The sequence below is a fragment of the Lutra lutra genome, chromosome X, assembly GCF_902655055.1.
Source record: "Lutra lutra chromosome X, mLutLut1.2, whole genome shotgun sequence".
Lineage (NCBI taxonomy): Eukaryota > Metazoa > Chordata > Mammalia > Carnivora > Mustelidae > Lutra > Lutra lutra.
The window spans coordinates 95,287,811-95,313,851 of NC_062296.1; the positions used below are offsets into that span (position 1 = coordinate 95,287,811).

Genomic DNA, 26,041 nt, shown 5'->3' on the forward strand with positions numbered 1-26,041 from the left:
TCTCACGTAGCCGTATTAGTGATGTTTATAAAGCTTCCAGAAGGTCCTGATCCACTAATTCCTTCGTCTCGGCCATGTCTGTGTTCATTTCTGTTGATGGGTCTTTCCTCCTGGCCGTACGCTATATTTGTCTGCCCTGTGGAGGTGTGGAGGAGACTCGACTGGATGTCAGACATGGCGAGTTTCACGTCCAGCACAGTGCTAGGTTTCACTTTCTTTCTAAAAAAGTTTTCATGTTGTCCTGGTGCCGAGTTAGGATCCACACCTTCCTTCGAAGGAAGCATAAAGGTCAGGCACTCACAGTGTTTGCTTTAGGCGTGTGAACAAGAAATGGGTGTGCCCGTGTTTTCTGGAGCAATTAAGGAAGTAGGGACATGGCCTCGTGCAGTTCCTCCAGCAGTAATGATTACACGACTGTTTAAGAGACTGTCTCAGGTCATTAGTGCTCTGTGTGGGTGTAGACGCTCCCGGCACACTCAGCAAAGGTTTCCAGGTGGCCAGTACTGCTGTGTCGGACACGTGTCTGATAACCAGACCTCTCTCCGATGGTATTTGGCTCCGTGTCCCCGCACGGGAGGCTCGCCGTTGCTGAGAGTGTGGCAAGTGTCCTACCCTTTTGTGCCCTCCTGCTGTGGCTCTGCGGTGTTTTCTCCTCTGTGGCCTTATGGGGTAGCCCTACAGCTTTTCTTCAGCTCCGGCCCTTGTGCTGGGCCTCCGGAAGGAGCCCTTTCGGGGTTCCCTCTCCCCAGCTGTATGACGGATGACTGAAATGCCTTCAGTAGCACACGAGTGTTCTCCGAAAATACCAGCAGCATAATCATTGCCAATTCATTGCTTTAGGAAACAAAACAAAACAAAACCTGGTTCACCAGGTGCAGAGGTGCCTCCCTGGGCTCACTGGGCCTGGTTTCCACCTTCCAACAAAACAGGACCGGCAGACAAGGCGGTGTTGCTTTCCAGTAAAATCGCCTTCGGTTACTTTGGGAGATGATGTAGCGAAGCCCCAAATGGCTTTCCGAGGTTTGGTTTGAGTAGCTGTGTTGCAGCGCCCTGAACCCCATTCAGACAGTCCGTGTCCTATCAGATCGTCCCGCAGAACGGGCAGCAAAGAGTCAAGGTCCCAGAGCTGGCACCACATCCCCGGGGGGAGAGGGGGTATGGCCCTGCCCTCCTCCACCTCGCTGAAGCTGAAGGCTCTCCCTTCTCCTCCCCAGGCGTGGAGAAGCTGATCCACCACCTGCGAGAGCATGGCGTGCCCGTGGCCGTGGCCACCAGCTCCAGCTGCGTGTCCTTTGAGATGAAGACCAGTCGACACAGGGAGTTCTTCAGCCTATTCGACCACATTGTTTTGGGCGATGACCCCGAAGTGAAGAATGGGAAACCGGACCCCGACATCTTCCTAGCCTGTGCGAAGAGATTTTCTCCTCCGCCTCCCGTGGACAAGGTAAGGCCCCCAGCGAGGAGAAACGTGGCTCGGTGCAGCCCCTGAGCAGGGTTGGTCCACAACTGGAGCGCCTTGTACCTGCTGTGGGAGAGCCACCGTGAGAGCGGGGCTGGGGTGTGGCCCAGGGACAGGGACACGATCAGGTCCCTTCAGCTTGACGGGAGGGGTCAGCAGGCCAGTGATCCTGGATGCGCGGACGGGACGTTAGCTTGTGTGGGACAGCCCGGTGGACGTGCTGCAGGGAAGGGGGCTCTGCGGATGGGGCAGGACCGCACCAGTACTGGCCAGGAGCAGCCTTCGAGGAGAGTGCTGGTTGCGACAGCGATGGGACTCCAGCGCTCACAGCAACCCTCGCTCCGCCCCCACAGGTGCTTGTACCGCGGGTTTGTTCCTGCAGGGTATCTGCTCACAGTGACCTTGGGTTTTGTGCTGAGCTTTCCAGGCTTCTGTTTGTCTGTAGGCCGAGGGCACGGGTGGGGTTGGTGGTCCAGGGCCGCCCCCCCGCCTGTGCACAGTATTTCATCATGCAGGGTGCACAGTGGAGATGGGGCAGGGGTGTCAGCCACCGGGAAGCACGTGTCCAGCTGGTGGACAGTATGGGTACAGCTCTGCCTCAGATTCTCCTCCCTGCACTGTTCTTGTTGGGACTGAGAGCTGAGCCTCCCTGTGCGCCCCTGCAGGTTCCAGAACACGGGAGATGGTGTGGGGAGGGGGCGGGCTGAGGTCTGACTGTGCGCCACTGCAGATTCTAGAACACGGGAGATAGTGTGGAGAGGAGGCGGGCTGAGGTCTGACTGTGCGCCCTTGCAGATTCTAGAACACAGGGAGATAGTGTGGGCAGGGGGTGGGATGAGCCTCCCTGTGCGCCCCTGCGATTCCAGAACACAGGGAGACAGTGTGGAGAGGAGGCAGGCTGAGGGCTGACTGTGCGTCCCTGCAGATTTCAGAAGGACGTGGGGACTGATTGAGAGTCTGGTTTCTCTTGTTTGCGTGCTAGCGGCAGGAAGAACACTGCTCAGGTGACAGTGTTTCTGTTGGTTCCTGGGTTGTAGGACGTTGGGTTGGAGTTGGCTCCTTACTTTGTCACTTCAGGGAAGAATACTTCATGATCGTTCTTTTCTCAGTCACCAGAGAGCCCGAGATGGAGGCAGGCCCTTTTCTGACACAAATCCCGGGTGCTATAATGACAAGAAGGACTCACAGCCTCCTTGCACTGAAGCTACGGGGCTGGGGCACGTTTCCTCGATCCGTTCCGTGTGTGTTGTGGTCTGTTTTGTTTGGCTCCGGTTCCGCTTACTAGCTTGACCCGTGAAGACAGTAATTATGAGTGAGTCGGGGTTCACATACCGTGGACCGGGCCACAGTGAGATATGTGCGCCTCTTACATGGATGCGGGCGGGTTCAGATGTCATCAATGAGTCCAGCTCGATGGTTCTGTGATGGGGCGAGCCCACAGTGGCCGGGTCCCGAAGCCATGGACAGAAAGAGGGGCCCCTTGCAGGGCTGGCGGAACAGACCCGGGCCACAGCCTGTGTCTCCTTCATGTCTCAGGGCATCGAGACGCCTGCGTGCTTGGCATCCCACAAATTCCACGGCCGTGTCTTCTTTTCCCCAAGACCCTCGCTTTCTGGAGGGTGTGTACCTTCAGAAGACCACGTCCCCCCACGAGAAGAGCCCCTTGCCTTGTCGGGCGTACGTGGCTGTTGATTCACAAGTGACGTGAAGCTCCACGGGTGCTGGACAGACGGGTTCGCAGAGCCGCTCAGAGTCTGCGGCCCCTGCTTTCAGTGGGATCTGCAGAGCTGATGAGAGCTTGGATACTGGCCCTCCGCAGAGCCGCTGGTGCGGCGGAGGCCGTGAGCGGGATAGAGGAGCTCCGTGTCTTCCCGCGATCGCTGTCCCTCCTTCGCAAGGCAGGGTATCCGTGGAAATGTGGCATTTCCATGTTTCACCGTGGGTGGGGAAACAGGGTTTCTAGGCAAGGTGCACGCTCGCTATCCTGCTTGCTTTGCAGGAAAGCGTTCGTGGCGATACCATGGAGAGCGAGGACGCCGCGGCCGTGTGAACTCAGGGCTCCATATGGTCGGCCTGTCCCCGTGTTCTTCTCCCGACAGTGTTTGTTTCAGACTTGTCAGAGGAACATGAGCACTTGCATATCTTCACGGCAATTTAGCTCGTAAACTGTGCTGGGCATTACCCTTGTTGCTAATCCGCGTTTATTGACGCGTGTGTTTCTCTCGCAGAAATGCAACCTTTCTTGTCGTATTTCTGAGGCAAAGAGGGTCCAGGCTTTGGGGCTTTCTCGTCGGTGACCTGCACGTGCTAACACTGCAGGGAGATTGGGACAGGCCCCTTGTTGTGGGCACAGCCTTAACTTGGTACTCGGGCTCCTTCTCCTGCCTCCTACGCGAAGCACTTGCGAAGAGGGTTGTTGGAATAGGAAAAGGTTCTTCGAACACGTCCGGCTGCTTTCTTTTCGAGGCAGCGCCTGCCCGTGGCAGCTGTGCGCCTGCCAAGTTCAAGGGCATTTCCTGTGATTCCTAAGTCGCTGGAGAGACTCCCCGTCGCCAGCGGGAGTTTATTATGCTGTGGGTGTCATCCAATTAATTAGGTGCAGCGGTACTAGTAGGAAGGAGGAAAAACACAAGCGGTGTCAAAGGGAGACATTACACTAACATGTTCCTTACCATTTTACCGGGAGAAAATGCCCACAGAGCTGGCATCAAACACGATCTCGCGGAAATGATTATTTCTGAACTACGCATGTGTCATTCTTTTGTGCTAAAGAGAAGCAAACATGGTCCCATCTCAGAAAGTGCCCCCAACCCGTCATCAGCACTAACGAGTCCTCACTGAGTGCGTGCCGTGTGCCAAGGAGGCGCGCAGCGGGTGGGAGCCGCCCCGATGGTTGAGACCCCGTGGGACGTGGTCACCTGTGCTCTGGATCCCGCAGCACACGTGCTCCTGCAGCCTTACAGACGGAGCGGCCGGCCCCACACTGCGAGGCGGGTCGAGGGAGACAAGGCGGGAGTCACCCCCGGGTCCTCGGGCGGTGTGAGCTCCCCGTTCAAGTTCCTCGCCCCCGGCTATGCACGTGTCTGGCACAAAATGGAAAGGATGATGGCGCCACGGACTCGGGATTGCTTGGGTTGACACTTACTATGAGTAAATCCCCAAATCAGTTCCAAGAAGCGTAGTCGTAATTACTTGGCATATTTTAGTTTTCGTGCTAATGTTAAGAACTGAGTTCCAGGGCGGTTTTTGTTTTATTCCTCGTTTACTTTGTTTTCAACAAACTTCTGCACATTAAGCGTTTCTATACCAAAAGACTTAAAAAAAAAAAAAAAAAAGGAATGATAAACACATTATGGTTGGTGAGTTTTTTTTTTTTAAAGATTTTATTTATTTATTTGAAAGAGATCACAAGTAGGCAGAGAGGCAGAGAGAGAGAGGAGGAAGCAGGCTCCCCGCTGAGCAGAGAGCCCGATGTGGGGCTCGAACCCAGGACCTGGGATCATGACCTGAGCCGAAGGCAGCGGCTTAACCCACTGAGCCACCCAGGCGCCCCTGGTTGGTGACTTCTTATTGCGTAATGTCCCCCTGGCTGAACTGAGACCGTCCTCTCGGTGACAAAAGGAATCACCCGAGCTGACTTCCCAGTGTAGGAAAAGGGCAGCTAATGCATTGTTCCTGATCTCTTGACAAAGAAGCATGTGCCTTTAGGAACTCCTCTCAGTACCTCTTTTTACCATACACCGTCTCTGTCCCCGAGGTCTGCACACAGGCGTGGGCTGTCAGAGGGCTCCTGCCATCTTTGGTTCTCTGTGGAGAACGTCTTTACCTCCCAGAATGATGGGAAGCCAGCACGTGCATTGCTGGGTCAGATTTGAAGTTAGGTCGGTGGCCAGGGGAGCTGTGCGGGGCCCTCGGTCTTTTGCGTGAGTGCATGTTGCTGAGGTCGCCTCCCACTTCCAGCACCCGGGTACGGGCATAGCCGTGCTGCAGCAGCTTCTGGGGTGAGCACTGTCACAGGGCCCTCATGGTCTGCCTCCCCCAGGGCCCTCAGGGACCCAGCAGAGTCCACCATTGCTGGCCAGGCCTCATGACCACTTTGTCCTCCTGTCTCTCATAATCACTGAGCAAAATACAGCGGTTTCAGGATTACTTAATGTCTCCTGCAACATGGTTTACCAAGCCCTCCCTTATGGCATTAAAAAAAAAAAAAGTCAACTATCTTGAATATTACCTTCCGTTACTACCCTTTTATGTTTTCTATTATGGAACCTACCTATTACGCTTGATTTCCTTGGAGTTTCCACGAACTAGATTGTTTTCCAAATTCCCATCAGGGAGAAAAAACATTTCCTATACTCTCTCTTAGATTCCGTATTGGGTGCCTGTAAATTAAACCAACAAAAGGCCCGAGTAAGAGACAAGACAGATTTTTATTCACTAATGGATGTGGCAGTTCACAGAAAAAATGTGATTCACAGTGGCCGTTGGCATATGGGGCTTATATACCATCTTAATAGAGGCTGGAGAAAGACAGAGGGACCCGTCAGGAGGGTCAAGGACCGTCAGAAAAACTAAATGCGCTCATAGAGCAGGTGGGAGACGTGGTAGGTTGATGACAGTGCCGTCATGTTTAGGTGACTTCTTACGCAGGTACTGCCCGCTGCTGGCCTCTGCAGCACCTAAGTCTCAACTTTCTCCCGCTGGAAAACTCCCAGGGAGAGCCCTTACAGCAGCTGAATTCTCTAGGAGCCTGTGCTTTGTGGAAGACACGGAGCATTCACAAAAACCCTCTTTCTGCCGCTGTTGGTTCTCAATTGTCCTCTGTGCAGTGTCATACTCGAGCCACTGGAGCGTGTTCTGGACTCCTTGACCCCGAAACGTCCTCTTTTCTGTTTCCAGCAACCCTTTGTCCCTTCCTTGCTGCCTCCTGTGCTCAGCCTCTCGCAGGCCCAACTCCACGCCCTTTGCTTGCAGAGCTCCCTTGGCCTCCCTCCTTGCTGGAACGAGCTTGTCTCTGCTTCTCCAATGCTGTTCTCACCCCGGACCTGCACCCACACCAGGCGCTGTGGTCTTGTCTGCCGACATCTTTGCCTTGTCTGTCCCGCCTTCTGGTGCGTCTGCCCTCCAGCCCGTCACGGCCTCGCCTGGGACCTGCTGCTTTGCTCCAGGTCCTCCCTTCCTGCCCAAGTGGCTCCCTTGCTCTGCAGATTCGGTCCCACCGTCCTGCCCAGAGACATCCTCAATGCTAGGGACCTGCGCAGCACCCCTGCCATGTCTGCAGACCTCCGGCACCACCCTCCCCCGTTGGCGGCGCCCTTGAGTGAAGACGACCGCGCGGGATTGTCTTTAGCTCCGGGTGAGCGAGGCAGCCATGCGTGCAGGTTTGCGGGCCTCATTCAGAAATGGGCTAAGCACCGTTCGTAGGTGTCGCATCGTCCTCTAACAGCACCCTGTTGGCCGGAGTCACAGGCACAATTGCCCGCTGGGCAGTGTCGCTGATGGGGCCGCGGGAGCGATGTCATCTCCGGGACAGCAAGCACGACGTAGCTCCCGCGCACACCTGTACCAGATCGGCCGGATGGACGTGCGTCTCCGCTTCACCGTCACGGGTGGGTCGTCCCGGCTCGTGCTGTTTGCCTGGTGCCTTCACGCAGGCTGAAGCGCAGAAGCAGACGTGACGGTGACACCATTTCCTTTGCAATGACAGAGACCGCTCACCCTCCAGGAGCTCCGCACTCTGTCCTGTGTGCTGTTCCTGCTCAGCTCTGTTCACGGTGACTCGCGGCAAACCCATGGTGAAGCCGTTCACCGCGGGAGTTGTGTTTCTCCCGCTCATGCTAGAGCTTCCCCCCCACACACGTCGTACGCACGTACTTCACACAGACGCGTACGTCACACACCACGTAAAGCGCTGAAACGGGAGGCCAGCAGCGACGTCTGTGACACTGGAGGGGCGCCTTCCCAAGTTGTGCTTGTAGTGGCACAGGGTGACTGGTCTCTCTGTTCTGTGTGCACTTGGGCACGGGCTGGTGACATCCGCGTGCAGCCGTTAGCGAGAACGGTCGTGCTCATCGGGCCGTTGTAACAGCACGCACAGTCGGAGCTCTCTGGGTCAAGCCAGCACGCTCCCAGGGGAGATGGGACAGGGCGTCAGACATTGAGAAGGAGGACCTGTAGCATGGATTTCCGACGTTCCCTAAGCGGCTGTGCACGGCAGTAATTCCTCCCAGACAGGAGCAGTCTTGCCACAGTGGCAGAGCAGGGACACCCAGCCAGGACCCCGTGGGTTTCTCTGTCAATCCATGCTTTTGCCGTTTCAGTGTTTGTAAAGCTGGTGTAGTAGAGTCGCTGTGCTCCGCGTCTGCGTGCCTCTCCCCGCCTCCCATCCTCCTCACGGTACGCAGACCCCTCGGCCGGGCTGCCCCGTCCCTCCCTGCTTCCTCCCGCACTGCGTCTTCGCCGGCTCCCCTGCGTTGCGAGCGAGGAGCCTTTTGTGGGGGCTGTGTCTGCAGATGCCCCATCGGGAGTGAGAACGGGGGCCACGGTCGGGAAGCATGGGATTGGTTACAATCTGGGTTAAGTAAATACTCAGTTCATATGCCCCGGCGATTCCCGAGGACAGCGTTTACCAAATTCGGGGTGGTTTTCTGGGTTTCTTACAAAGGCCTGTCCAAAGTGGGACACGTCCGCATTCCTTTGCGTGTTTAAGCTGCAGTGCGAGGTCACCTCAAGGGTTTGGGGAGTGTTGCACGTGTAACCCCAAATCTCTGTGCCCTGGAATTGCAACCCCAGGCCCATGGGGACATCTGGACACCCACTTCGGTGCACACTTAGCCCAAGTGTTTGCGGGAGGATCCAAATCTCTGAGGGGTGCGGGGGGCCTTGGACCCATCCGTCTTGAGCACTGTCGTAATTCTGAAAGCCCTCAGCCCTACCGCATGCCTCATTCCGTCAACAGGATTTTAAAGTGGATACTCTCATTGTCTCCTACACACAACTTGTCCCCCTGTGAACGCACGAGGCGTTTGGGTGTGGATCTTGCACACGTGAGGCAGATTGGCTGCTGGGATGGGAATTTCTTGTCCACGTCCCCTTTCTCAGCCATCAGTGAATCAGCACACATTCTTCCTTCATACTTTGGGAGGACGGAGGGGTCTGTCTTATTAGCTGCAGACCTCGGAGCACAGCCAGAGGGTGTGTTGGTTGTTTTTATCTGTTTCCACCATGATTTATAAAATCCGTGAGTAAGTATTTTGGATAAGCCTTACCTGTGCACTCGGAGGCTCAGCCCTGGACGAGTCCCTTCCAGGCAGTTCTCACTGCTGCTGTAGGTGGTTACCACACACTGAGTCAGTGGAAAGAGCACTGGGCTTTATCTCTGGGTTCCCTAGGTCAGGATTCGGGGTGTGGCATACCAGCTTCCCTTCTCCAGGACTCGGGTGAGGCGTCAAGACGTACCGGGCCGGGCTGCTATCCGGAGGCTGCGGAAGAACCCGTGTCCCAGGCCATCAGATAGTGAGTGGCCAGAATCCAGTTCCTTGAAGGGTAGGACCATGGGCCGCTTTCCCGGCTGGTTGTCCCTGGGGCTGTGCCCTCCGGTCCTGCAGGCCTCCTCTGGTCCTGTCTCCCAGAGCTTAGAAGGAAGCTCCTTCGAACACTTCCTATCCTCGAAGTCTGTGTCTCTGCAGCGTCTCCCCCACTCCAGCCAGATAACGTGTGCAGCTTTTCCGGGAGCGCCTGATCCGATTAGAATCCCCCACCTTCTGTCCGGGACGCCCGCCCTGCCTGCAGGTCCGTGACCCGAATCCCACCCACAAACCCCTTCACCACGTGAGGGACCGCCGTCCCAGGTTCTGGTCAGCGAGGCGTGGATCTTGGGGGCCCGTGCTGCCCACTTCTGCGCTTGCTCTCCGTTCCAGTTTTCCCCACTTACAGAGGGCACAGAAGACGGTCCTGGTGTGTTGAAACGACATTTGCTGCAGGAATGAAGCTGCTCCCGGGCACCCCGCCCTGGGCTTCCTCCCTGGGACCCTTCTCCGCTGGTTTTCAACCGTCATCCAGGGCTTTGGATTCTCATTCTTCCAGGATCCTGTTGCTGACCTGCGGCTACTCCCCGCCGGTCCTGGGGTGCCCTGGTCGGGAGGAGGCTGGTGCCACACTCAGAGACCTGTGTCCAGCACATGCCGCCACTCACTCGGTGGGGACGCCGTGTCTGCATGTGGGTCTGAGCTCCTCACTGCCGCTCCGTTTCTCACGGGAGAGACTGCGCTGCAAGGTGAACAGATTGAAGTGTGTGGCATGAACCCACGGGATGTCCAAGCGTCTCCTCCTCCGTACTCCCCGGGCAGACCGGGAAAGCCAGTGGACGGTACGGCGTCCGCTGGCTGCCGTCCCAGAAGAGAAGACCCAAATGTGGTTCTGAGATCACGCATAGAACTCTGGACAGGATTGGGTTCCGCTCAGAATCTTAGCAACAAATACGCCCCACATGCCATTTGCAAACCCCAAGAAGAGCCTCAGAAACTCGGAGCTTGTCCTTAATACTCAGAGAAGCTCCAAGCCCATTGGGACCCACGACCCTTCCCCACTGTTCCCCACCCGCCTTCAGGGCTTGGGCGCCCTCTCCACAGCATCCCCTGGCTCTGCCCGGCAGTGCTCCCTTCCCACCACCGCGCTGCCAGGCTCCAGGACATCATTCTTGTCCTGCTCACGCACCTTGTCCCGGCGAGTCTCCTGAATCGTTGAGTACAGACGGGAAGAGAGATGCCCGTCTGCACCCCAAGAGGTGATGTTCACGCTGCCTTGTCTCAAGGAAGGAGATGGTGGATGGGACACCCTCCTGGTGACATGACCTTGTGTCCCCTTGGCATATTTTCTCCCGGACACTCGGCAGAGCCCACAGCTGATCAGGCAGAGGAGGGAAGGGCAGGGGTCCCAGAGCTCCTTACCTTTTCCCTCATTTTCATGACTAATGCGATACAAACAGAACCGCAGTGTTGCAGCCCCGTAGACATGGAGAGGGAAAGTTGGTGTCGTCTGTTCCATGTATTGTGAGTCCCTTAAGGGATTTTGTAAGGAAAGTGGAGGACATCTACGGAAACAAGGCAGATGAATTTATCCGTGTCGACGGGACTTCTGCCACAGCACAGCATACATCCTGGAAAACTTTCCCCCAATACTTACCCCCGAAATGTCTAGGGGACGTTCAGCGCCTTCCTCTGAAAACGAGCTTCTACCTTGGGGGAGCTCCGTAAGCAACGCTGACTCAACAGACTGACGCACAAGCAGGACCTCCAGGGTCATGGCTCTGCTCCGTGTCCATCACAGATCCACAGCCCACCCTGGAGCACACAGAATCTGCTTTCTGGAGACGATCTCCCGGGACGGGTGCATCGCAGAACATTCCGAAAACCCTGCCCATGACGGCATGCTAGTGGACAGCTTAGAATTAAACGTCAGCACAGGGCTCGGTAGACCAGACGAGATGGTCGCACGCCTCCCCTGAGAACCAGCGCGCCCTCCTTTCTGGAAATGCTGGGTCTGCAAGGGCGCGGCGTGAAAACGGGCTCCCCTCCCGTGAGCAGGCCTCTCGGGAGTTTGAGGGCAGGAGTATCCACGCACCTTCGTGAACACCACAGCGCAGGTCCGTTCACGGAGCTCCCCTGGCCAGGAAGCAGGTGGCTGGGTCGGCCGCAATAGGGGCCAGGACCCAGACCCCTGAAGCTGCTGCATTGAGGCCCGGGACACGCACACCTCCCGTGTGACAGCGCTGCCCTCCCCTGCCTTGGGGACGGAGAGGTGAAGGCCCTCGATGCCCAGTGACCTACGGCGGCTCTCCCTGTGCGCAGACCACGTTCTCTGTCCTTGCCAGCCTCTCCTGCGCAGGAGCTTTGGAGACGGCTCAGAAAAGGCCCGTCCTCAGGGCAGCAAAGACACTCTGCTCGCCCGTGACCATTCCGTGTGCCTAAGCCTGTGCAGCTGGCCATCGCAGAGACAGCCCCACGTGGCTGTGCCTTCGCTCTTCTGGGGATGCGGGGAGCTGGGCCACGGAGGAAACCTTATTCCCTTTGCTCGGACACGTCTAAAGGCAGTTCTGCCAAGAAAGTGCTCGTCAGCCGTTGCATACAAGTTCACCGTCTACATGTGGTGTTAGACACCGCAGACCGGGCGGCCTGGACCACGGACATGTATGCTCTCGTGGTCCCACAGGAGGCGGGGAGCCCAACGTCAGGGTGCCCGTGCGGTTGCTTTCCGCCCTCACGTGCCTTTGTCCTGCCGTGGCTTTTCCTCAGACTGTGAGAGTGCGAAGCAGAGCAGTCTCGCTCGTCCTCTGCTGTGAGGACTCCAGGCCCGTCTGACTGCCTCCCCCCACCCTGCGCCAGGGCCCATTTAGCCTGAAAATCCCCCTAAACACTCTGCAAACACAGTCACATCCTGGGAGTTCGGGTTCCACGTGGATTTGGGGGGAGCTCAGTTCAGTCTGTGCGTCGCACGTGTAGGCGTAGTAATTACGTTGATGGATAATCTCCGCGGGGTCGATGTCGTAGCTGAGCTCCTAACACACCAACCGAAAGGGACCTCGGGTCACACCTGTGTACCGGGAGTGTTGTGCGGAACGCTGGGGAAGACCGGTTTGATTTTGCACATTTACGTGCATGCGTAAAGTAGGAAGAGGAACAGAAGGGTTGTGTTGACTGTCCAGAAACTGCGAAGACGTGTTTTATGAAACTTTAAAATCCCCAGTGCCTTTGAGAGCTTTGTCGGGCTTCTCCATGGCTCCTGACCAATTTGGTGGACACAGAATCTCTATTATTAAAAGAACATTGGGGGCGCCTGGGTGGCTCAGTGGGTTAAAGCCTCTGCCTTCAGCTCAGGTCATGATCCCAGGGTCCTGGGATCGAGCCCCGCATCGTGCTCTCTGCTCAGCGGGAAGCCTGCTTCCTCCCTTCCTCCTCTCTCTCTGCCTGCTTCTCTGCCTACTTGTGATCTCTGTCAAGTAAATAAATTCTTAAAAAAAAAAAAAAAAGAACATTGGACGAAGGTTTCTGAGCTCTGTGCACATACATCCCTTGCTCAGCAGTTAATTTGCATGGAAATGCCTTAAAATGCACTCAGAGCCCCACAATGGTTTTCGTGAATAAAATGAGGCAGAATTTCCCAGGAAGCCTCCCACACGTGCCCACGACCACCAAATTGTTAAATCCTATACTCCTCCAAAGGCTTTTCCCGAAAGGAATAGGGATCCGTTTAGTGGGGCCGTTCGTTCATGTATGTGGCTTGGGACTCCAGAGGATTTGGTTGTGAATATGTTTATGTCACTGCTGGTTTTGTTTTCTTTGTTTTTTTGTTTTCTTTTGTTTTCTTTGATTTCCAGACCAGAATTAATTCAGGAAGACAGTAGCTCTGCAACGTGCAAGGTACTTGTCACATTACCAAAGCACATGTCGGGTGTGTCGAAGTCAGACACGGTTCCATAGGGGACCACAGCTAGGAGATAGGATCTACAACTGCAGGTAGGGGGATGGGTGCATAGTCAGTAGGTAGGTAGGTAAGTCAACAGATAGATGATAGTTAGCACAGGGAGGGAGAGAGGGAGGGATGGATAGATAGATGACAGATGGATGGGTGGAGAGATAGATGGATGATGGATGGATGGAGGGATGGATGGATGGATGGAGGAAGGAGGGAGGGGTAGACAAATGATGGATAAAGGGAGGGATAGATGGTAGATGATAGATGGAGGGAAGGATGGATGGATGGATGGAGGAAGGGAGGGAGGGGTAGATAGATGATGGATAGAAAGAGGGAGGGATAGATAGGTAGATGATGGATGAAGGGAGGGATGGATAGATAGTGGGTAGAGGGGGGAAAGACTGGATGGATAGATAGATGGTTGGATAGATGGGTAGATAGATGATGGAAGGGTGGATGGATGGATAGATGACAGAGGGATGGATAGGTAGCAGACGGATGGATGGAGGAAGGGAGGGATGGATAGACGATGGATAGATGGACTGAGGGATAGATCGGTAGATGGTGGAGGTTTATTATTTAACTAGACCCCTCATGAAGGGTATCCAGACTCGTCCTTACAGTACTGTGGTACTTACACTAAGGCGCCGTCTGACCAGACCATGGAGATGAATAAAACCAACCTTAGCTATGAGCCCTGCTGACGGAAAACCCCTCAGAAATGAAGCTTACGGCCTCCTTCGGGTTTTCATGTCTCACAGTGGAAGACCTGAACTTGGCATTACAAAATGAATGCAGAGCATAAAATCTGCAAACACCAATGCACGGTTTTCACTTAGAAACCGTGGTTTAGTCAGCTCTGCTTCCAGGGATTGGAGTCAGACCATCCCTGCTGAGTCGCGATGGGCACGCCCGTGGGAGTCCTTCACGTGTGCACATGGGCAACCCCAGATCGTCTTCGGAGCATTTGGGGAGTGAACCTGAAGTGAGTTCTCCGATTTTGCTCCACCAACAAGGGAGAAGCCCTGTTCCCTCGAGAACATGTAGTCACATGTGAAACATGTGCTGGTTCCTTAAAAGGCACCGTGGTGACTGCTGGAAACATAGGCTTAGACACTGCGTGAACCCTCTAGTCAGTCTGGGCACTTCTGTCCCGTGGGAACACGGGGCCGGAGTTGAAAATGGCCCTCGTCCAGTCAGTCCCCTCCCTCTGGGGCCCCCGCCAGCCTATCCTCACTCTGCTGACTGGAGCTGTGAGGACACATGACCAGAGGGCACAGTGGGGACACAGACTCCCTCGTGACCCAAAGGCACAGTGTGGGGGCCAAGCAGGAAGCATGACCCTGGCGTCAGAGCAGAGGGGAAGATGGACAGGACACCGCTGGGTGGCCGTCCCTCCCTCCGATCACAGTCTCCTAGCACTCCTAGCACTGCTCCTGTTCCTCCTGGCTCCTGAGCTTACCATACAGAAGCCGAGGGCTGCCACGGCCCTGCCCGCTTTCCCCGTCACTCATCGCCATCGTGGCTGGGCACCTGGCCATACAGCCTCCTTCTCTGCTGAACCTGTCACAAAACCAAGCTGCCTTCCACTGAGACAATGGCCTCCGCGCCCACTGGGTCAGAAAGTTTGGAACGACCTTTGTTTCCTGTCCCACGCCTCCACCATCAGACTGCCTTTTGCAGAAGTATTTGCAGAATCCCACGCATTTCTGTGCATCCCACCAAGGTCACACAAGAGCGTCTCACACCGGATTGGTGCGTCCCATGATGGCACGTCGTCGTTAGACGGTGTCTGTCTTTCAAGGATTCAAGTGCGAGGACCCGGGGAGGCCCCAGCTGCCGCTGCGGACAGGCGGTGAGGAGACGCCCACGGACGCCGCGGACCGGCTGCTGCTCTGCGTACACGTGTGCAGACGAGTGCTTTCGGCACGTCTGGGCTGGGAGCCCCTGAAACACTTCGCCTCCTGGATCCTTGCAGGCGTCCCTCCTTGTGAATCCAGCCCCTCGGGCTACCCTGGAATTAAGCCCATCTCGAGGATGAGCTGTGGAGACGGAATTCGGATTTACTTTCGCCGTCAGCGTGCACCGTGACAAGAACATGACATCGTGCAGACCCAGGCTCGGGTCCTACGTTCTGCCACCTGCGTGCCCGTGTGAACACCCGCTTCCTCCCAAACTTGCCGTGGCCCAGAGCCCTTCCCTGTGACACAGACAGGGCCGGGTCACCCGCTGGGCTCCAGCCCCGCAGCCCCTTGGTCGCACTGTGTCCTGGGCCGGGACGGCTCCAGCGTCTCTGCTGAATCAGCCGGAGGTCAGCAGATGCTCACTGTAGGCCGGGACGCCCGGAGAAGCCAGGACGCTTCAGCCCCCCACCTCACGGCCAGGGGCCGTCTCCATCCTGTGCACATGGGCCGGAGGATGGTGTTCTCCTGTTCAGCAGCTTCCTCCAGGTCGTGGGAGCATGTCCTGGAGAACCCACCGCCTGTGGCACGCTACCAAAAATCACACGTTAATCAGAGCGCGCCCCACACACGTCCACACAGGTGCACACGTGAATCTCATGGCAAAGGGCCGGGACGCGGGGTCAGGGAGAGACCAAGGTGTCTGCTGCCCCAGTCCTCCTTCCTGCAAGGTAAATAGTTCCTCATGTAAATAGTTCACATTTTGCAGGTGGGTGTGGAGGGATTTATGATCTGGTGTCATGCGTCAGCGCAGGGTGGGAAGGGTTAGGTCAGAGCTCGGGGAACACAGAGACCTTCACAGAAGGACGCGGAGCTCAGCGGGGTGAGACTCCCTTTCCGTGAGCCGGGCGCGGCGGGCAGAAAGCACACGGAGATGCTTGCGTCTTTGACTAAAACCCCTTCTTCCTGCCGTGTGTGCGGGAGCCGAGCTGTGCTGTCGTGGCTTCTGTCTTTCAGTGGCTTCATGACCGTCGAGTACTGCGATGAACAGAGCCGTGTCGGGCACCTTTCGGACGTTGGCTGTCGGGTTTCCGTAGGGAGATGCGCTACTACGCTATGACTGTTCGTGTGGCTGCGCGTGGCGCGGCCTGTTCCGCCGCCTCCGCGCTCCCCGCCCTCCCGCTCTTCCTCATGCCTCGACGGCTCTGCGCGCTCCGTGTGCATCGCAGCCCTCACGGGTCGGTCCCAGGGCGCGTGTGCGCGATGCCGTCGGCCGCTGGTGCGGACGCGTCGCTAATGGGAACCAAACCGGCTCGATGAGCGCACGTGAGGGGACGGCCGACCTCCGGAGAGGTTGCCGGGTGCTCTGCGCCACGGCCCTGAATGCCCGCGGGGTTCTGCTCGTCCCTCTCCGTCCCTCGCGGCCCGAGCTGGGATGCGGTCAGCGCGTCCGGAAGGAGCGCGCCGCTGCGCACGTCCTCCGCCGAGTTCCGGGCCCTCGTTTCGGTGACTGTCCCGGTTTCTGAGGCTGCGGGTCTCCCTCCCGTGGCCCTTGGCAGGAGCCGCACAAAGAAAACAAAAGCTGCTTTTCATGACTTCCGCCGAGCACCGTTGCCCTGTTGCCCCGACGGACGGGCGGACAAACCGTCTTCCTCTCTTCCCGCTGACCTTTCCTGGTGGCCTGCGCAAAGCGCCAGACCCTCGTGGAACGTGGGGCGTCCGTCCACTCCCCGGGGCCCCTGGACGTGTAAGTGCCCCCCGTGGTCCCACATGCGGCAGTGGAGGACACGGAGAGTGCGGTGCGGGCTCTTGTGGAAAGACGCGGGCCTGCAAGTGCCCCTAAGAGCGCGTGTCTGAGGCCAGATGAAGAAGGAAGGTGCCCGTTCTAAGAAGACTCAGACCGACTCCATGGACACCATTGCCTCCGGGTGGACGCCCACAGCTTGCAAAAGAGCCTGCGTGCCTGCGTAAATTCTCAGAACGAAGACCGAGGGACAGAGCGCACTGTTTCTCCGAATCTGCCTTGTTTTCAGAGCTCAGAGGCCCACTCCCAGGGCAGACCGGCCCCCATTGTGAGCATAGCCCGTTACTGCTCCGGAGCTGTCCCTGCGATGCGTACGGCCCTCACTTGGGCCTCACAGGGGAGGCGGCTCACCTCTGGTAACCCAGGCAGACGGAAAGGGGAAAGAGAAAAGGAAAGGGTCCGTGTTCTGCTCCCGACCACTCCACCAGGAAAGAACATTGCTCTGTCTCTGTTTGAACGTCCACGAGTGTCTGTGAGTGTGCACTTTTGTCCGAGTGTGTGTGTTACACGTGTGCCTGAGTGCCCGTTTGTGTGTGTGTGTATGTGAATGTGTGTGTGTGCAGGTGTCTGAGTGTGCTCACGTGTGCCTGAGTGCCAGCTTCTTCACTGTGCGAGTCTCATGTGTGCACGTGTGAGTGAGTGTGAACGTGTATGCATTTGCCAGTGACCTGCAGGCCCCAGGACAGGCAGAACTTGCCGTGCCGCACCGCACCCCGAGCAGCGTCCATGACCCTCGCTGGGTCACTGGCACAGTGCGGTGCCACTGCCCACCCGTGACAGAGTTCTCGTGATGAAAGGAGGGGGACAGGGCTCGGGAAGGTGGAAAGGTGTGACCTGGGCATCTCCTGGCAGCTGGGGGTCACCTGTGGACAGTAGGGGAACAACAGGCGAGCTCCTCCCAGCCGTGATCGCAGCCCCTTTATACATGTCGGGTCCCTACAGAGAAGAATCTTCACTGACAGAATCAATGAGACTGTTTCCAGACACGGAGGGAACTTGCTGGGTGCCTGTCTGCCCTGGATGCCGAGTGACGTAGGACAACGGGCTCATCTACCCACGCACGGACTTGGGCTCTCTCAATTTCAGAGTCTCAGGGCATTATTCCCAGGATGGCACGTTTCAGAGCTGCCTGATAAACACAGTGCCCAGAAACACCCTTATAGATGTGGGTGTCTGATGGGGTGGCAGTGTCTGGGGTTTAATAGGGTGGGTTTGCGTGGTAAGCCAAAGGAGATCCCGCTCCTGGGAGCTGGTCTCGGTGCTGGAGGTAGTCACCTTGTGCACACACAGACCAGGCTTTCGCTCAGACACCTTAACCACTCACTTTCCACACTGCGGTTCCTAAAACGCTTGAGGTCTGGACTGACTTCATGTTTAAAACACGTGCTCCCCCCACACACACCCTTGACTCTTGTGCTCTGAATGTCCCATTATTGATGGCACAGATTTGTACGATTCCAAGAGAACACAAAGCTACTATCCCGTCTTGCCACCCAGCTACATCACGTGTCACGAGCACCTTGTCGGCCGTGACGGAACGCTGTCCCCTGTATCGTCGGGACTGCGGGAAGCCTGCGGGACAGTGTGTACAACTTCGTCTCTGTGTCCGTGTACACCGCGGCAGCGCCGGCAAGCACGTCCATCATAAAAATCGTGAAAACCTAGTCTAGCTGCCTGGTTACGGGAAAGGCCGTCTCAACCTTGTCTCTCTTCCTACCCCACAGTGCCTCGTGTTTGAAGACGCTCCCAACGGCGTGGAGGCGGCCCTCGCAGCCGGCATGCAGGTGGTCATGGTTCCAGATCGGAACCTGCACCGATGCCTGACGTCCAAGGCCACCCTGGTGCTGGATTCCCTGGAGGACTTCCAGCCTGAGCTGTTCGGTTTGCCGCCCTACGCGTGAGCGGCCCTCCCTGCCTCCCGGCCTCACGGCACCCACTCAGCTGAACCCCGGCACCCAGGAGATCGCCACATGACCGGTCCTTCCAGCCCGTGAACTTGACCTTCTATCCCACGTGGCCTCGGCATGGCGGACCCGCGCTGACAAGCCACGTCCCAGCTGAGAGACCGCCCAGCAGACGCAGCCCAGGACAGGGACCGAAACACTCATTTACATGATCCTACACCCTATGGGGGTGACCGTACGGTGTCTTGGCCTCGCACTAGTCATGTAAGAGTCACGTACAGCCAGGACACATGCTTGCGTGACAGTGCTTGTGCGTGTGTGTGTATGTGTGCCTGCGTGTGTATACGTACTTACACGTATGCACGTATATGTAAAATACGTCCTTTTCCAAGACAAAACTAAATCCTCTCTGTGTTCCTTTCTTTGCCTTTTCGGTTTTTCTAAACCCTGGCTGGAAAATGTAAAATATATGTGTGTGCTTACACATATGTGTGTGTGTATGTACGTAGGTACGTATACGTTCTATTTATATCCTTCCCTTACAACGTCGCTTTTTAAAGTGTGGGTCTTAATGTGCCATAGCAGCTGACAGAAGTAAGATCATCGCTGCATTTCATTTGCAATCTGAGTGGAAACGCCATGTCATGCACGAACACGGAGAAATCAAAATGAAAATTGACCATCTTCTGTGCCCTCAAGACTTCTAGGTGGACCTCTGCTCAGAGGCTGTGCCCCTAGAACCTCCTGGTGGACCTCCGCTCAGAGGCCGTGCCCCTAGAACCTCTCGGTGGACCTCCGCTCAGAGGCCGTGCCCCTAGAACCTCTCGGTGGACCTCCGCTCAGAGGCTGTGCCCCTAGAACCTCTCGGTGGACCTCTGCTCAGAGGCTGTGCCCTCAGGACCTCTTGGTGGACCTCCACTCAGAGGCTGTGCCCTCAGAACCTGTCGGTGGACCTCCGCTCAGAGGCCGTGCCCCTAGAACCTCTCGGTGGACCTCCACTCAGAGGCCGTGCCCTCAGAACCTCTCAGTGGACCTCCGCTCAGAGGCTGTGCCCCTAGAACCTCTCGGTGGACCTCCACTCAGAGGCTGTGCCCCTAGAACCTCTCGGTGGACCTCTGCTCAGAGGCTGTGCCCCTAGAACCTCTCGGTGGACCTTTGCTCAGAGGCTGTGCCCTCAGAACCTCTCAGTGGACCTCCGCTCAGAGGCTGTGCCCCTAGAACCTCTCGGTGGACCTCTGCTCAGAGGCTGTGCCCCTAGAACCTCTCGGTGGACCTCTGCTCAGAGGCCGTGCCCTCAGAACTTGTCGGTGGACCTCCGCTCAGAGGCCGTGCCCCTAGAACCTCTCGGTGGACCTCCGCTCAGAGGCTGTGTCCCTAGAACCTCTCAGTGGACCTCTGCTCAGATGCCGTGCCCCTAGAACCTCTCGGTGGACCTCCGCTCAGAGGCCGTGCCCTCAGAACCTCTCAGTGGACCTCCGCTCAGAGGCCATGTCCCTAGAACCTCTCGGTGGACCTCCGCTCAGAGGCCGTGCCCTCAGAACCTCTCAGTGGACCTCTGCTCAGATGCCGTGCCCCTAGAACCTCTCGGTGGACCTCCACTCAGAGGTCCATTCTGCACTGTGCCGTCAGTAGTTTGTTCTCAGTAGGAAGATAACTGTGGGCTGTATCTTACCTTCACCTAAGTGCATGTCCACATTTGAGGATACGGTTTGTACCTCACAAAAAAACCATCCCCCTCTTTGAAAAACAGACAGTTGTCTAACACAGCGTTTGATCCAAATATAATTTGAATTCAGAATACATACTAGTGTGACCAAGAGCCTTATTAGCACATCTCTGAGATCGTTTACCCGACAACGTTACACTTTGCAGTGAACCCCTTTTTTTACTAGATTTGCTCGGCCTTTTGTGGTGGGAACGTTGAGAAAGGCATTGGAATATAGGAAGAGCAGTCCCTGGGTGCACCTGCCAGCTGATGTCATTGTCACTGGAGCTGATTTCCAACGGGGAGTGGCAGCAAAGTCATGGTGATGAATCCAGATGTGCCCAGGGTTGGTTCTCTGTTGATGGTTCCTCTGGCAGTTGATCAGTTTTATATCTGTTCAGCAGATTCATTTCGGCATTATTGATGGTCATGTACGCGTCTGTTCTCAGTTCTCCCTCAGACCCGTTGTAACATCTTACTGGGTCTCTCACCAGTTAATTGAGTTGAATAAAATCCTTGACATCACTTCACGTTATGTATGGGCATTTGATTTTACCTTCTTCTTAAAAAGAAATATCCTTCAACAAATGTACAACCTAAGTGAGACTCTGTGACCTGTTTCTTTGTTTTTGTTTTTTTTTTTTTTAAAGCCAAACAGCACTCACACTGTAAAATATCGTAAGGGAAACATTAGTGTCTTTGTGGGCAGCAAACGGAAGATCTCTGTGAAATGAGCACTTGTTGGATTCGATATCCCCTTCTTCCAAAATATGTCTGTTTTCTAATCCTTAAGCCGTTTTGCATGAAGAACAGAAAGCGCTCTCATGCTTCTCTCAGACACGTAGCTCTAGATCGGCGTACGCTTTCCCGTAGGGTAAATTTGATCTCAAGTACGTTCTCTTGTTGTTACAACTAAGGCGAAATGCTTATTTTTTTGTACAAAGGAAAATACTGACGGTTAGCCAGGGTACACGTGGTCTTTCTTATTCTTCTACATCAACCTCGTTGCCCCAGTGCCTCTTTGTGATGGCCTCCCGCTAGCAGCCCATCCATTTCACAGAGGAAAAATAAGAATGCTAGTTTAGACCACGATGACTCCCGCCAAGGAAGTTTGGAGAGTCGCTCTACTTTCTCCCTGCATTAAAAGTGTGCTTTCTTGGGGACGTGCGGGGATGAGTGGCGGATGCATGGTGTTGTCCTAGCGGGCAGCTAGCGTTTGCCCATCCCCTCCACCTCCTCTGGAAGCATTTGGTATTGACAACAGCCCCTGAGATGTGGTACAGTCAGTCTTTTCTTAATTCCTCTTCAATGAAACATGCACAATTTTAAGAACGTACCAATGACTCCATTTTAGGGTTTTTCCACCCGATACTCCCTCAGTTGGAGTTCAGTGAGCTAACGGGGAGAGAGGAGGTCTGGAAGACCCCTGCTTTATCCCAAGGAGACCTGCCTTGTCAAGACATACGGATCGTCTCTGCCCTGCAAACAGTGGTCCGTGATTAGCCGCTGAACTTCCTGTTCCTTTGGTTATATTGGTCGGACTCTAAGTTGACCATGCTTTGGACGGTGTTACTGATTTTTGAAAACAAATTTTTAATCATAACCCAATTTTATCATAAAAGATACATGCATTAACTCTTCTGCCTTATGCCATGTACCCTCTTCTGTTCCACAGGATATAATCCCCACCCCCTTGGCCTCACATGGCAGCTTTCTGACCCAAGTCTATCCCCAGCAAAACAAAGGATTTCAGATTACGTGGAGTTCAATTCATATCCCAGCTGCACCACTAAAACGTTGTGTGGCCTCGTCTTGCTTCACGTCGACCTCAGATTCCTGACCTGTGAAATGCGGGTCATGCCCACTCTGGGGTGTTGGTCTGAGGAATGGACTGACGTCACACGTGGGACGAGAGTCCTGCACACAGAAGGGATGGTTTCATGAATGGCACTTTACAGTCACAGTTACAGGGCCTGTGGTACCCTCCAGTAGTTTCCGTGGTTTGGAGTTACCGGGTTTACAGAGGACCTGAAAACCAGAACTTCAGGACACCTAGAATGATTCTGGTCCTTGTGAATCTCATAGTATCTTGTGCACATCCATTAGCACTTTTATGTCCTCCATTAGCCACAGGATATGTTTACTGGTTGTACCGTTTCATCAGAAAAACTCCTCTGTTAATGCAGAACCAAGTAAGACCCTATCTGAGGGTATGAGCACGTCTGCAGAAGGGGGGAGGTAGGAAAGGGAGGCTCACACCCAGGTCATTGGGTGGCCTCACCTGGTTTGATAGACCCTCGAATCAACGAACGTTTTCTGTGCATCTTTTGACCCACGTGGTTTCCGAAGGACTAAATAGGTACTTTTCCTGGTTCTGCACAGAACAGCAGGTGCCTGACACAAACTTGTTCTGGAGCCTGTCAGACTATCCCATTAGTATTAAGGCATTGCATGAAAGCATTGCTTTTTGTGGACCAAAACCCACGATTGCTGAATTCTACATGTGTCTCTCCAGCACCGCATATGAAATGAGTATTTTACATCAAACGACTGGCAATTACTTACCACAACGTTAGTGATATATTTCTCTAGGGCATAAAAATCTTAAAGAACTGTTTGAATATCCTAATGTTTTCCAGTTTCTTCACAAGCATGAGGCCTTGGAAATATGCCATCAAATACATCAACTTGCTAAAATCCTTGTCAAAGAGACGGGGAATTCATATGTTTCACAAAGTCACTTAAAAATGGCACATTTTCAAAATCCACTCTAGGAAAGAGAGGGTATGCATTCGATACTCAAAGTCTTACTAAATTGTGGATAGATATTTAACTAAACAGTCGTTACTTTTCTGAAAGTCATGTCAGTTCCATAGTTGGTGGTGAAAAGCACATTCCGTGTAAAAGTCAGAAACAAGGAAATCCAACTTCTGAGTAAACTTGTATCATTGTTCTAGAAATCCCAGTCAACGAGTAGCCACGTCGAGTGTTTACATCGGTTTATTTGATGATGACACATTATCCCAGTTATTGGTCTAAACATGTCTGTCTCGTGACTTTTTAAGGGTGTCTTCACTGGATATTGAATTGTGCTTTGTAATTGTAATTTCCTCTTACCCTTTAAAGATAGTTTCTGTTATCTGACATCGTTTTGACTAAATTACCTACGTCTGAAAGCCATCTGTCTCCTTCGTTCCGCGGCTGCCAAGATTTTGTTCATGGTCTTTGGCCTTCCGAGCAATGGCTTGCTTTGTTTTGATCTTGTGTGAACATCGTACATCTCCCTGAATCTGTGGCTTGCCTTAAATATCACGAAACTCCTCAGTCATCACCCAGGCTCGCCTCTTGGGATCCCTTCCATATAACCAAACACAGAGGGCGAAGTCTTGGCAGTGCCTGTAGTCAGTGAGTCATGCCCAAGCCTGGGTTGTGCCACTAAGGAGTGGGCTCAGGGACCACACAGCTTGACTGAGCTGGCAGGATAGGTGAGAAACCAGTGCCAGCTGGGCCTTAGGGATGATTTGGAATCAGAGCACACACACCTAAACAGGATTGGGATTCTAACGTAGCCCGGAGGCCAGGCACAGTGAGAGCAGCCAGGAGAAGTCAGCCACCCAGAGTCAAGTGTACCAGTCGACAGAATTCCAGGGAACCAAGATAGCCAAGAGCCAGGATCTACAGATGCCCGTGTCCCTGGAGAGAACCCTTCCTTCCTTCCTTTGCCTCTGCTCTGTGGGTACATGCTCTGCGTCTTCTCTGACGGCACACCAAAGACCCTCTGGGACCCCATACAAAAGCGCTTACCTTGAGAAGAAAGGCAGAGAGCCAGATAGTTGCTGAAAGATGGAAAAACCCATGGAAAACATGTTAATTAAGATAAACTACTGACATATGCAGATCAGTTGGAAATTGCAAAACACTCAATGTCTGCATAAACGGGGTCGTCTAGCATTTGTGGAGAGGGCTCATATGACCTGGGACTTTTTATTGATGCACGTACGTCCTTGCCTTCTGGTTTGCTCTTTCTGTTTCGGTGTGCTCCGTGAGGGGGCTGGGACTGCACCCAGCTTCCCCTCTGTGACGTCTAAAGAAAACAACTTGGTAGTTAGAGTCACAAAAGGATGTTTGAGGTCCTGTGGTCACCTTCCTGGTGTAGACCCGGCCCACAGGGGTGCTTCCCGGGAGCACTGGATCCTACATTTAAGTAGCCATCTCCTCACACTTGGGTCGCACAGAGCCCCTGCCTGCCTTAGCTGCACTAGCCATTTTTATCAAGAAAAATCCTTTTCTTTCAACAAGCTTGAGATGCCCTCTCATTGGGGGAATCTTAAAGGTCTTGGGATGCTACTGCTGTCCACGCAGGAGACAGCTCCCTCATTACTGTGGCCTTTGGTATTCTCAACCTACCTCTGGAGAACCCTGAGAAATGTCATTCTCGAGGGCCCTCTCTCTGCAAGTACTTCTCGGGCCCGTGTATGACGAGTGTTCGCTCTTTGCCGATGTCCTTACCGACACATGGGCACGTGGATGAAGCACGTCCGCCCCTTCAAGACTGGAACTGAGTCAACAGACTTTGCAGGTCTTTCCAGCCACACTGCAGGTCTCTGAAAGCCATCCCTTCCCCACACTCCCAGTTCTTCAGGAATGGCGTGTGGTTATTCCTAGGGAGGGTGTCGTTAAGGCCTCCCAAGGATTAAGACCGAGGCTTTGCACCCATCACTCCCCTCCCAGACTATTTCCAACACCAGTTCTACTTCTACTTCCTCCAAACCGCTATCTGCAAATGGCCACCTCACCACGTCCAGGGAGAACTCCCCATCAGGGTGATGGAAGTCAGCCTCAGGCCTATTGCCTGCATTGTTCCCAGGATCGCCGTGATGGCCCCAGAGATGGGCAGATCAAGGCCTGTGACAGTGCCTGCTGATCTGCATGCTGTCTACACCTTCATGTTCACTAGGACACTCACCTGCCTTTCTCCAGCCAGAACCTTCTTGAAGGAGTAGCTCAGCACATATCCCACGAGTTTGAGGGGAGAGAAAAAGTGCCTCCAATTCCCCTGTTTTGGTTCCCATCTGTAAGCGAGATGGCTGTGGCCCAGACCAACATGTAATCTGGTGTAGGACATACAGTAAGGAGCCACACACAGAAGAATATAAATTGTCTCTCACACTGCAGAGTGAGAGCAGGATAAGAACAGCAGTGGGTCCCTAATTTCATTCGGGGGCTTGCCGCGTCAAGGAGGGGGCCCCGTACCAGTGGTGGCACCGAGCGCCGGGCCAGCTTCTAACAAAGAACAGCAAATGGCGTCCATACAACCCCGCGATCCACTCCTAGGTGTCCGCCTCAGAGAAAGGACAACATGTGCCCACATGAATACTCGGTACATGAGTGTTCATAGCGTCATTTTCTGTAACCGCCAAAGGAGGGAAGTCCAGCAGCCATCAGAGAAGGTCTTGGTTGAAGTTGCCTCTTTGATGAAGTCCCAAAGATTCCAGTGTTGTTGGCACTTTTCACCAACACCCACGTACTATTCTAATTAGCTTGTATAAAAGCATCTTCCTGTATTTCTAAGCAGTTATGTAATTTGGACAGATGATTGATGAAGATCTCCACAGGGCGGTCAGAGTGTGCCCAGTGCATCAAAAGACTTGGTCCATTTTCACATACAATGTATGTGCACTTTTAAATGTCCTTTGCAGGCTTAGCCGTGCGTGATGTTGCCGAGAAGAACGGACAGATCATGGGAAGAAGGAGCTCAAATCAGTGCGTGCTTCCTATTATCTTCCTGTTGTCATT

General features: G+C 54.6%; 1 protein-coding gene across 1 annotated transcript in view; it reads left to right on the top strand.

Annotated features, from left to right (window-relative positions):
- PUDP (pseudouridine 5'-phosphatase) overlaps positions 1-20,773 on the top strand; it is a 76,485-nt gene extending 55,712 nt beyond the window's left edge. Inside the window, exons 3-4 of the mRNA XM_047715080.1 lie at positions 1,215-1,444; positions 18,361-20,773. Coding sequence (XP_047571036.1) covers positions 1,215-1,444; positions 18,361-18,537 — 407 coding nt within the window. The 3' untranslated portion in view covers positions 18,538-20,773. The remainder of the gene's footprint in view (positions 1-1,214; positions 1,445-18,360) is intronic.
- The last annotated feature ends 5,268 nt before the right edge of the window (positions 20,774-26,041 follow it).